The sequence below is a fragment of the Cariama cristata genome, unplaced genomic scaffold (assembly GCF_000690535.1).
Source record: "Cariama cristata isolate BGI_N322 unplaced genomic scaffold, ASM69053v1 scaffold2184, whole genome shotgun sequence".
NCBI lineage: Eukaryota > Metazoa > Chordata > Aves > Cariamiformes > Cariamidae > Cariama > Cariama cristata.
Window position 1 is genome coordinate 56,800 of NW_009611046.1, and position 11,539 is coordinate 68,338.

The 11,539-nt window shown below is 41.5% G+C and overlaps 1 protein-coding gene across 1 annotated transcript in view; it reads right to left on the reverse strand.

The window, feature by feature from the left end:
• The window catches only part of ANO1 (anoctamin 1, calcium activated chloride channel), a 46,199-nt gene extending 43,442 nt beyond the window's left edge, over window positions 1–2,757 (reverse strand). Inside the window, exon 1 of the mRNA XM_009698076.1 lies at window positions 2,650–2,757. Within this exon, the coding sequence (XP_009696378.1) occupies window positions 2,650–2,757 (108 nt within the window). The remainder of the gene's footprint in view (window positions 1–2,649) is intronic.
• Window positions 2,758–11,539: the final 8,782 nt, after the last annotated feature.

Genomic DNA, 11,539 nt, shown 5'->3' on the forward strand with positions numbered 1-11,539 from the left:
GCACTTCTACTCCAAATGATAGCAACTGGCCATCAGTTGCAAATCATACCGGTCAAGATCCATTTGGGATATGTACACCTTCTGCTTATTTCATACATAAAACCACGAATGCAGGTTATTTGGAAAGAATTGTTTCTAAGACAGTCCAATCTTTAACCCCAGATGAAAAGAGCAACCTCTGAGCTTACTGCACAGTATCTCACAGCCAATATAGCCAAAACTTCATTGAAAACCACCCAATGTTACACAAATTTGCATACTTCTCTGAACACTGCTTTGGGGAGGGCAGGTCCCAGCTACCGTAACTATAAATCAATGCCTTTAAGTGACAGTCTGTTCTTCCCTTTTTGCCTTGGGGAGATTTTTACTCAGACAAATTCAAGCAGCAAACCGCATCCTCCTGGGTTTGGAGGGAGGAGGAAGCACACTGAAGAAGTCATTAGGCAAGTGTAATCAGGTGAGTGCCCAGCAAGAACACAGAGCAAGGGGGACGGGCAGACAGCAAGAAGCTCACGATGACAGGCAGGACGTGGAGCAGCCGTCTGCCAAGGTGGGGATGCCCGAACATTCATTGCTTTCCAAAGCCTGACTTGACCATGCCTGCCCAGGGCCAGCTTGGCTGCAGGTCTCCATCTCCTCAGTCCCTCGCTCCATGCTTGCCATTCCTATCAGTTTCTCCCTCCTTTTCCTTCAGGATCCCATCTCTCTTTTCCATTTAACCTAAACCCTTTGCTCCAAATACATAAATACATAATAAAATACTATAGCATTTGCTCCCAACATGGAGTTTACTCTTTGCCCTATTCCCTCTTTCTCCTGCTCCATGCCTCTCTTATTTAGCCGTGACAACACCACATTCTTCAGGGCACAGGGCACAATAGATATTCCTATTTGGTTGTTAAGCTTAACTACAATATAGAAGACCACTAATAACTATTACTTTCTGATTGCTTCATGATTAATGGCATGCACCTGTGAATTCAGAACATTTTTTTAAAGCAAGCTGACAGTCCGCTTGTGGCAGGCAACTCAGTTATGCGAAATTCTATAGAAATAAAATATTAAGAAATAGTAACTAACTGGATTTTCAGGATAGAATGCCTCTTCAGAGTAAATAGTTGTTGTAAACAAGATACAGGGACATTGGGATTTCTTTTAAGATAACTAATCATATTTAATTTTCAAAGATGTGTTGATCATATTAATTAATTAAACATCAATTTCTGAAAAACTGGGCCGAACCAACAGATGTTCAGTTAAGTGCAGGGAGATAAAACAGGCAAAGGCCTCAGACCCCAACCACTTCCTACCCTCGTTGGACTGACTTTATGAGGGACAGCAATTAGCTGGTCTGTTCTGGAAACTAATAAATAGAGGAAACGGGCAGGACTGAAGATGGCTTTTGAAGATGACAGCAGCAAGTGAGCCAGATGTTTCTAAGTGCTTGGGGAGCTCAGGAGAGATCCACACATCCTGGCCATGGCTCCTCTTCTCCTGGAGCATGCCCTGGGTGGAGAAAAGCAGCACTGAAAATCCCTCGTGTCTCTCTCTCTTTGAGCCACTGCCACCGGGAAGGGGACAGGTCACACTGCAGAAATGGAACGAGAGCTTCGTCACATTTCTTTGAACTTCCCTGTTGAAAAGCTGACCCTGGTGGGGACTCACTGATAATTGAGGAGAAGGTGCTGCACTGTAGATACCAAAGCCTCAACAAATTTATTAATATATGAGAATAGCTATATCCCACTGTGAAAGGGATGCAGCCGAAAAACTCAAAGAAGCCTGTTTGTCCTGTTTTAAAGAAATAAATGGTTAGGTTATTTCAAGGATGGGGTATTAATGCTGAAAGGTACTCATACGCCACATCCTTTCTTGCAGTGCTGCTATGCTGAAATAGAGTTGAATGGACTTAGACCATGTAAAACTCATGTCCCTTCAGTTGCAAATGAGACAGAGAAAGGACATTTCAGTTTTACCACAGCAGGAGGGACATTTACACTCTGACAGAATTATTCCTCCATGCTCCATCGTAATTAAGGACAAGCACAATGAATCAAGTATTGCTTTTTCTGGTGCATCTTTCATGTTATATACCCGACTCCACCTCAATTCCTTCACCTGAATAAACTTCTTTTTATGTGTTTATGACATAACCAACTCCTAATCCTGTTGGGAATTCATATTAACTAAGTTTCTTTAAAATCGGTGTTAAAAGAATTTAACCAAGGCACAACTAATGACACTGGAAATCTATTGTGTGCTACAGAATATTAGTTTAACATTACCTATGTTAACAATAGCTTTCATGTAAAATTTTAGACCTCTTTTTTCTGTTCTACTCCATATGGGCAAAGAGATGTAATGGTTGCCACAGCCTTATTGCCAGATTCCTTACTCTGAGAATAGCCAACCCCTTTTTTATGCTACAGGTTACACAAAGATTCCTTGCTTCACATCTTCACTTCAAAGAACAAACTCAAACTCCGCTAAATTAGCGTGTACTGTAGCTGGTGGCAATCCTCCTCAGCACCTCTGAAAAAGGGAGGGAGAGGATTTCAGAGCATCCTGGGAATGGAAAGAATGAGGAATGCGCTAAGGGGTAAAACGCAGTGTGCCAGTTATGACACATCTAGCAAGTCCTTTACTCACTGTACTCTCATGCTGGTCGTATCCTATATCCTCAATAGCTCGGATGTTGATAATGTGGATCCCTTTCTCCTCAGCAGGTAGACAAGAGTATTTCTTGTTCACCCTCATTCCTGTCTCTTCCGGAGCCTCGTTGAGATCTTCTGGCAGAAAATCTACCCCATGAAACTCACTGTCTGCGTCTGGGGAAAAAAAAAAAAAAAAAAAAAAAGGAACAATTTCATCAGGACACTTTAATCCCAACACTTGCTCCTCCCAGAGCCACCCAAAAGCTGAAACGTATCCTGTTCCTGCTGCCTTCTGCCAATGAGCCCTTGTGCAGGGCTCCCACCCCTTCTCCGTGCCTCCCGTCTCAGCTTTCCCGCAGCCCTCTTCAGCCCTACTGACTTCTCCTCCTCCTCCAAAGCACTGCTCAGTTAACTTCTTTTCTGCACTCCTGTCTCAGGATGCGTTTACTGTATGGTCTCATAGAATGATTATATCTCTTGGGAAGAGAAGGAAAAAAAGGTGGAAAAAAGGAAAAAGAGTCCGAGAATGAACTGGTGACGATAGGTGGCAAGGTGTTTTCCCCTTTTCAGTAGGCATTTTCTCCTTCAACAAGCATTTGTTCATGCTGAAAAACTAAAAGTAGTGGGTTTCCCCTCAAGTACCTATGTACTGCATCTGATTTACCGAACCATTCTTATTTAAGTAGTCTTGAAAATCTGAGGTTTTCTCCTTCTCAACCTGCCAGACACCCATACTGGTTCCACTTACCATTTAAGTATATAGATGGGCTACAGGATTTAATGTAAAAATTTCACTACAAACTGAGCAACCAGATAACTGATAAAATGCAAACCAGTGTTTGCATGTGTGCATTTATGCAAGCCATAGAAGGCAAAGTTTTCCAAGATTTGAGTCATTTTGACATTGAAGTAAAATACTGCAGCATTATGCCCTTTTTTTAAACCACACAGGAGCAGGATTTCCTTGTCTAAAGAGTGAAGATAAAGCAAGAATTTTAGAATTTAGCCTTGAATGGATACTAAATTAACCCTCTCAAAAAAACAAACAACAAAAACCTGCAGAGGAGCACGCACTAGTAGCAGCTACATTACAACAGTCTGTTGCTGCAACCAGTTCAACACTTGGTCTCTGGAGCAGGCAGCAGCAAAAATTGTACAGAAGCAGCCCGTTAGGAAAAATACTTCGCTCCTACCCAGGGCTGCCACTAAGCTTCTGATGAGGTGAGGATAGATATTGCATTTTAATTAGCTATGTCTCAGCCTAAGCGAACGTTACTCCTCTTCACCAAACTGCCCGTCTGGATTTGGTTGAACTTCAAGGATGATGTGGAAGGAAAAGACAGGGAAAATCTTATTCGCCAACAAGTTTGCAGATGTTGTGAAACTGAGGAGCATGGTTGATGAGCTGGAGGCTAAGGTTGCCACTTCGAGGGGTCTCGATAGGTTGGAACAATGGGCTGAGAGCAGGCTCATGAAACCTAGCAATTCCCACCCTTGGACAAACTAGTCTCAAGCACAAGCACAAAGTGGGCATGGACCAGATAGAAAGTAGCTCTGCAGAAAAGGACCTGGGGGTCGTGGTGGACACGTTCAAAGTGAGCGATCATCTTCAGTGCTGAAGGATAGCTGCATACTGGACTCCATTAGTAGGAAAGCAAAAGACAGCAGGTCTAGGGAAGAAATCTTCCTCTCTATTTGACACTTGCCAGACCACAGCTAGAGTGCTGTGCCCAGTTTTGGCTCCTCAGCACAAGAAGAACATCAACAAACTTGGGCAAGTCTGGTGGAGGACCATCAAGATGGTCAGGAGGCTCGAGTGCATAAGATGCCGAGAGACCCATGCTTATGCAGCCGAAAGAAGAGAAGGCAAACCATGGGGTCCCATTCCTGCCTTCAACTACCTACTGAGTAGGTACAGACATGGCAGAGCCAGATTCTTCTCATATGTACACAGCAAAAGGATGGGAGGCTACAGACACAAGTTGCAACAAGGGAAATTATGACCGGATGTTAAAAAAAACAACAACAAAAAAATCTTAATTCTTTAACAACAAGGGTGATCACACAAAGGGGAAAGGGCCCAGCGAAGATGCAAATCTCCATCCATCCCTGGAGATGGTCAACCACAACAACAACAAAAATCTTAATTCTTTAACAAGGGTGATCACACAAAGAGGAAAGGGCCCAGCGAAGCTGCAAATCTCCATCCATCCCTGGAGATGGTCAGAGCTTGACCACACATGGCCCCAAGCAACCTGACCCAACTTTAATGTTGGGAGGGCACTGCATGAACCTGCGATCCAGGTTCTTCACGGTGACACGCAGGAGTTAGCATGGACAACAACCTGCAGCAGCAGGGGAGGAAGGTGCGGCCAAAGCCTTGGTGCATTTCTTGAGCTTATCAGAGTAAGATAAACAGCATTAGTATGAAAGTCATGCTTCTCTGGAACTCGCAAACACCACGAGTTCGTGGATCTTCATTTCAGTTCCTGTATCTGGGAAATCTGCTGCCCCAAGGGACTCTCTACAAGCTGCCCACTTTCTTAGGAACTGCAGTACTCATTAATACCATCACCTTCGCATAAAATCTGGGCAGCAATTATCGTTATGTATTTCATGTGCACAGCATGTGACGCCCACATCTCTGCAGATCTGTGCTGCTGTTCTTGGCTTTTCTTTAAAATTCTCAAATATTTGTCTCGGAAAAGATGCCACGCTTGTGATCTTGGGGCAGCATCCTCAAACTCAGTAAATCACTTGAATAATAATTGGTAATAGTTCAAGAAGCTTTTTATATAGTAATGCAGGGTAATATAGAGATGCAGCCAAAAAAATCAGCTGTCTCATGGGAGTGACTACCATGTTTGTAACAATTCCCTATACACGTATGCTCTCTTTTTCCCCAATGTACACATGCATATACAGATACACTCCTTGAACACATGGGAATTGATATAAATGCGATCAGCTGCAGAATCCTATATACTGAAGCTTTTATTCTATAGCTGTAAAATACTCATATAATAATACAACAATTTTTGGAACTTCAAAAATGCAGATTGTTATGTTTATGTTTGGAAGAATGCCTGAAACAACTTTCTAGAAACAATAGCTTAAGTGCTGTAAAAGTCCTCTCTCTTTTCCCCCTCCTTTCACACATGTACTAAATAAAAGCTAGTTACTTCAACAGATTACAGAGGATATTAGAAGAGAAGCACCTTTTACTGACCATGCAGCTGAATGTTTTGTATATCTCATAATGGACCTGTGAACTGAGAAGTGCTAGTTTAGAAATGACAATTAGGATGGAATATGTTTGGAGCAGAAAATTGCAAGCTTCACTGAGTCCAAACGAGTTCCCTGTGCTCTGGAGCCGCACTTGAGAGCAGCATTTGTTAAGTCCACAGTACGGAGCAAGGAGACCTGCTCAAATGATTCAGTATGATTGTGCAAGCCCAAACAATCACCCGTCCGCAAGCATGTATTTACATTTCTGTTTACACGTCAGTAGCCTGGCAATATCGGAAAGAACAAATACTTCAGGTCGGCAATGAATCATACCGTTTTGGTTTATTAAGGCTACTGGAAAAGATGTGAAATGTGAGAACTTTATTGATACAATCTTAATTACAAGAAGTTTGATTTCTGTACTTAAAGATGATGTCAGGTTTTAATACTAAGTAAAGCCATCCAAACCACTTTGGTAATTACAAACGCACAGGGATTATAACTAGTTCACTTGTGCCGATTTGGCAGAGGTCAAAGCGTTTTGTTGCAGAACACAAAACGTCTTTTTATACGGAGCAGAGTATTTTAAAGACTTAAAACCATGAATCTCTATTTTGTGTTACCCATATTAAACAAGGACAATAATTTAATCTGAAAAGAAAGTTTTGTTCAGAATTATTTATGGCAAGACAGTAGATGTAATATGAAGAGCACAAAGCACATTAATGTCCTAATTCAACTAGAGTCACATCTTAATCTCTTTGTTGGGAGCTGAAAGAGGAGAGTATTGTGAAAATCACTAGCTTTGCGCCCTTCCAACATTGCCTAACCCACTCTCTTCTATTTACCAACCAGAAAACATTACAACAAAGACTTGAAGAAGTGCTCAAAGTATTTCAACACAGCCATACAACCAATCAGCCCTTTCTCCTTCATATCCACAGCTGATGCTGTTCAGAAACCCATGGATTTCCAGACAGCAGAAGTTCCTAATATTCCTTAGAGATATCTTAACCATTCTGAAATTATTTCTATGTAAGATGCATCAGGTACAACAAGCTCTGTGCCATTTCCAGTACAAAATAACCAAGCACTATATTCATCTGAAGTAGACAAACTTAGATGAATCACAGGGATGAGAGCCTGAGGACAGAAACTGGGGAATGAAAAGCTGAGAAGAGACAAGTGCATTACAACGGTAAGGAGGGTCTTTGCATGTCCTCTGTCTCTGTGCCAGTTATTCCTCCCCCTCATTCTCCAATGAGTCTCTCACTCTGAGCAAAATGGGAAACAAGATTAAATTAATAAAAAAGCCCTCAAACTTGCAAACATCTGCTCCTTTGTTCAAACTTCAGTTGCAGCTGTAAAAGTCCTCAAACTCTCTTTGCAAAAATTAACACCAATTAATGAACAGTAAATTTTCCACCACAGAAATCTGGCACATTATGCTGTAACCTTTACTCATTCAGACAATGCTTCTTCATTAGACTTTGGTGACCAGCTGAACCAGAACTAAAATCTGCTCTAGAAATGGGTGTATTTTGTCCAGTACTAGCCTCAGACTCAATCAACTAGCTTATAATATTGTAGTCATAATCACGTATAACCACTGAATATTCTCAGGCAAAAATTATTTTTTTGATTAAAGTAAATGGGAAGTTGCATTCACACAATGCAGTTTTTACAGAAACATCCTGCGCTGGTTCTAAAACAAGCATTATCAAGTCAGCATGCGTTCATGTAAACAAATGAACAACTGTTTTACGGCTCAACCTGAAACCAATAACTTTGCCGAAGCTGGCTTCTCTTATCTCCCCTTGTTTTCTGTTTTAGGGAGTATGTTTAAGAAAGTGGCTAGAACAAAAAAGTCATAAAGACATCCAAGTTAGCTGTCCCAGTTGTTGTCAACAAGGAATAAGCAGAAGAGTTACAAGGTCTTGTGATTTAAGACTTTTAAATGTCCACATTCTTAGCTTCTTGCCTTATATAGATTGTGATAGAATTCAGAAGGAAAAATTAAGAATCACGCAGGATAAGTTCCTTGAGTGGATTGTTTTAAAGGAGCCATAACACCAGTTCTTCACACAAGCTTCTGAAATACTAACATATGGGGTTTAGAGTCCTTAAACTGAAGACATTTGTTTCATATGAATGAACAAGTCAAAGTGCTGTGCACAGGTCCCAGAACTGCTAATGATCCTATTGCGATAGGGAGGAAGCATATTAAGGAAGTCATGCACACACATATATACATGTAAAAAAAGATACACACCCATATATATAAATATAGGTTGTATGTTTTGTTTATATATATGCTCTTTCTGCAGAAGAAATGCTAGTGTATGCAATATGTCGGATATTTTTTGGATTTGGGTTCTTTTGCAAAAAACTTTGATAGATATTGAGAGAAAACGCCTTACGTGTTTTTGCTTACTACATATTGCCCCCTAGCAGCAGAATCCTCCTTCAGCACATTCCTACCCATTTCGTTACTTCCTGGATCTTCTAAATTCAAAGCTACAGGTTAGTCCTTGGGCTGAGAAGAATAGAAAATAATTGTCACAAGCAACTCACCTATCATTTCCTCCTCTTTTTTTTTTTTTTTTTTTCATCCCCTCCTTCCCTCTCCTGATATATTAAAAGGTTGTCAGATTTGGAGCCTGAAATCCCCGCTTCGTCCTCGGGAAAAATAAGGCAAGGCAAATGTCAAGGAAGCCTCAGTATTCCAGCCCACCAGCGCGTCTCATTCCTGACCTCTGGGTCATTCCTCCTGGCCTGCGAAGCTCTGCCGCGGGAATGCCAGCGAGGATACCCACTGCTGGCAAAGAGGGCAGTTCTTTTTTGGGACGCTGACACCTGTTTACGAGGCACTGGCCTGAGACCAACAGCCTGATCAGGAACCACAGTGCCCCTCCAAGGAGCACTCGTACACGTCCTGAACTTTTGTTCTGTTCAAAGTCCAGAAGTTAAGCACTGATTAGATCCACATCTGTGACCATTTGATTGAAATTTTCCCTGGCCTTTCCAGATGTGAACAGCCAGACGTTTCCTCTAGCTGCACTACTTCTGGAGATGCAGGAGGTTGCACCAATACCGTTAACTGGCCTGGCAGGCAAAGGGCTACTGTAAAAGGCAACCAACCTACCCCCCGGGCAAGATTAATGCTTCCAGGGATGTTGACATCTCCTGTCCACCCGCCCGCAGGGAGGTGACTCCCTGCCCCTTTCATCCTCTGTAGCACCATGCTAAGTAGGACACCCTGGAACTCACCCATCTCCTTTGCTTTTGCATTTATTTTAAAACTTGGCTGTAGCCTAGGTCTGGACAGGGTATTACCGTAATGAAGCAAACAGGAGGTTACGATCCAATCCATTAAAAAAAAGAAAAAGATTGAAAAGTGAAATAAAACTTGGATTCCAAGGACAGTTTCCTTCACAGGACAGAAATACTTTTAAAGCAGGACAATCTTAATAAAGCTGATGCTGACAACTTTGTTAGCACTTTGTCTTACACTGAATGGCAGAGCCCATTCAGAGACTTTGTGTTCAGTATTTGGGAGCCTAAAAACCAACTCCTGTCACAGGGGTGGAGAAAATTCAGCTCCTGGCAGGATCATTTGAACCATCAGCTTGCTTAGCTGTATTTCTTAGTACTGAGTTATCAACAGTGAGTCTCTAGGGCGCGGCTGCAAGCCTTCCTGGAAGGCTGTCTACAGCTTTAATGTTATTGATCTATTATTACCAGCAACATGTTAAAAGAAGGTTAGAAGGACACACAACTATGACATCATTTCTATTTCTGCCCTTCTATTTTTGTTTTTAAAGATTAATTTACCCTGTTTGCAGTATGTAGCCCTGGGCTTGAACACATCTAATCTGACACAAGCCTTGTGAAATGTAAAAACAAAGATCAAAATCACCTAAACCCCATAATGATTACTACGTAATGATTGCTATTCCTTTCACTAAAGGAACATTGATTGAAATGGCATTTTCAACAGCACATAAAGGACCAGCAAATATAAATCCTACTATAACAAGACTCATATTGCCCGTTTATTTAGACCCTGGAAAATCCCACATTTTATAAAAAGACACAAAGGCTCCCCCACCCTCTCCCTCCCCCAAGATAAATTGCACTTTTTTCCCACCAACTACCAACAACTTTTTAATGGTCTATTAAGTAAGTCTGTTTTCAGACATATTTCTAAAGTACTTAAATTAAGCACTCTTCTTCTATCAGACACTGGAAAAATATTTCAGATTTGCTTCTGTTGCTGTTCCACAGAAAGCAGCATTAAAGCCACACTCAAGTCCCCTGCAGATTGTTCTTTGCAAACTGTAACTCAGTTTCACAAATTATTTCTGTATTTCTGTATTTTGATAGTCCTTCACAGCAAAAGAGACAAAATAAGTGAAATTCTGCTCCTAGTTACTTTGCTACACATACAGAATAATTCCTGCAATTTTTTTTTTTTGCATTTTATATTAGTTTTAAGGCGAGCACAAGCACTGCTGTGATTCACTGAAATGCATCGGCACTAAAGGCTGTAATCCTCTTTCTTATGCGAGTTACTGCTGACTTCCAAAACGCGTACCAATGACTTTCTTGAATGCACTCTGCAATGTCATATCCCGAGTTACACCTATTGTGAGAACAAGAGGATGGACTAGATATGGAAGATCTACTGAATCCGTGCTCTGAGTCCTGTTAGTCATGTTTTGAAGGGTTCTAATGCTCATTATTTTTGTTTGTATGTTCCGAGGGAAGGTGGTTTTTTACCAATGCGAGCAGTAAGACGAAAGGAAAAAAATACTAAAAAAGAGATTATGGGGAGAGAATTAGTATGTGTTGGGACAATGTATACCTAAACTCTCACAGCAGCTTTCAAAGATACCTAAATACAGTTTTTAAAGTATATTTTCCTTTACCAGGCTATTACCAATACCTCCTTATACGAACCATGCAAAAACGCGTATCCAAAGATTATCAGTTTTACTGTTAAAATACCAGTCATAGACTGCAACCTGGGGCTGAGGCCATAGACATACTGACTGGCAAAGCTGCTCTCGATCCAAGAGGTTTCCCATTTAAAGTCCTAATCATGAAACATCTGCACTATTGTTTAAATTTCCATGCATCAGAAGTCACAAGGGCATCCAGACTGCATAGACTTAGGTACGGATGTCTCGGAAGGTTGTGCTAACCTGATAAAGATGGTTTTGACTACAGTTACCATGTTCAGTAACCGCAGTTCTTCTATGTTTGCGCTGAAAGAGCCAACCTCTCTGGGTGGGGTCGGGTTTTGTATGGCAGAGGTCCACCTTCTATATGTTCTTTGGGTGTGCCAAAGCAGGTGGAGCTGATTTGATAGCGAGGTGGTGGTAGGCGATACTCATCCAAGGTCTCAGTGCAGCCTCTGGCTCTGTGCTATTTGAGGAAATAAACCCACAATCCTGCACGCGGCAAAAGCTTGGTTCTAGCAAGTTTTCTCCATACCCCTGCAGTTTTAATTTGGATGCGGAGCAACATTGGTATATGACAATAAACTGCTAAGTTTCACTGGCAATTGAAACAATCTCTCTCTCTCCCTGAGCAAGTGAACGCAAATCGATGAAGGGGAAAAGCCCTGTTAACTCTTGTCTATCCATGAGAAT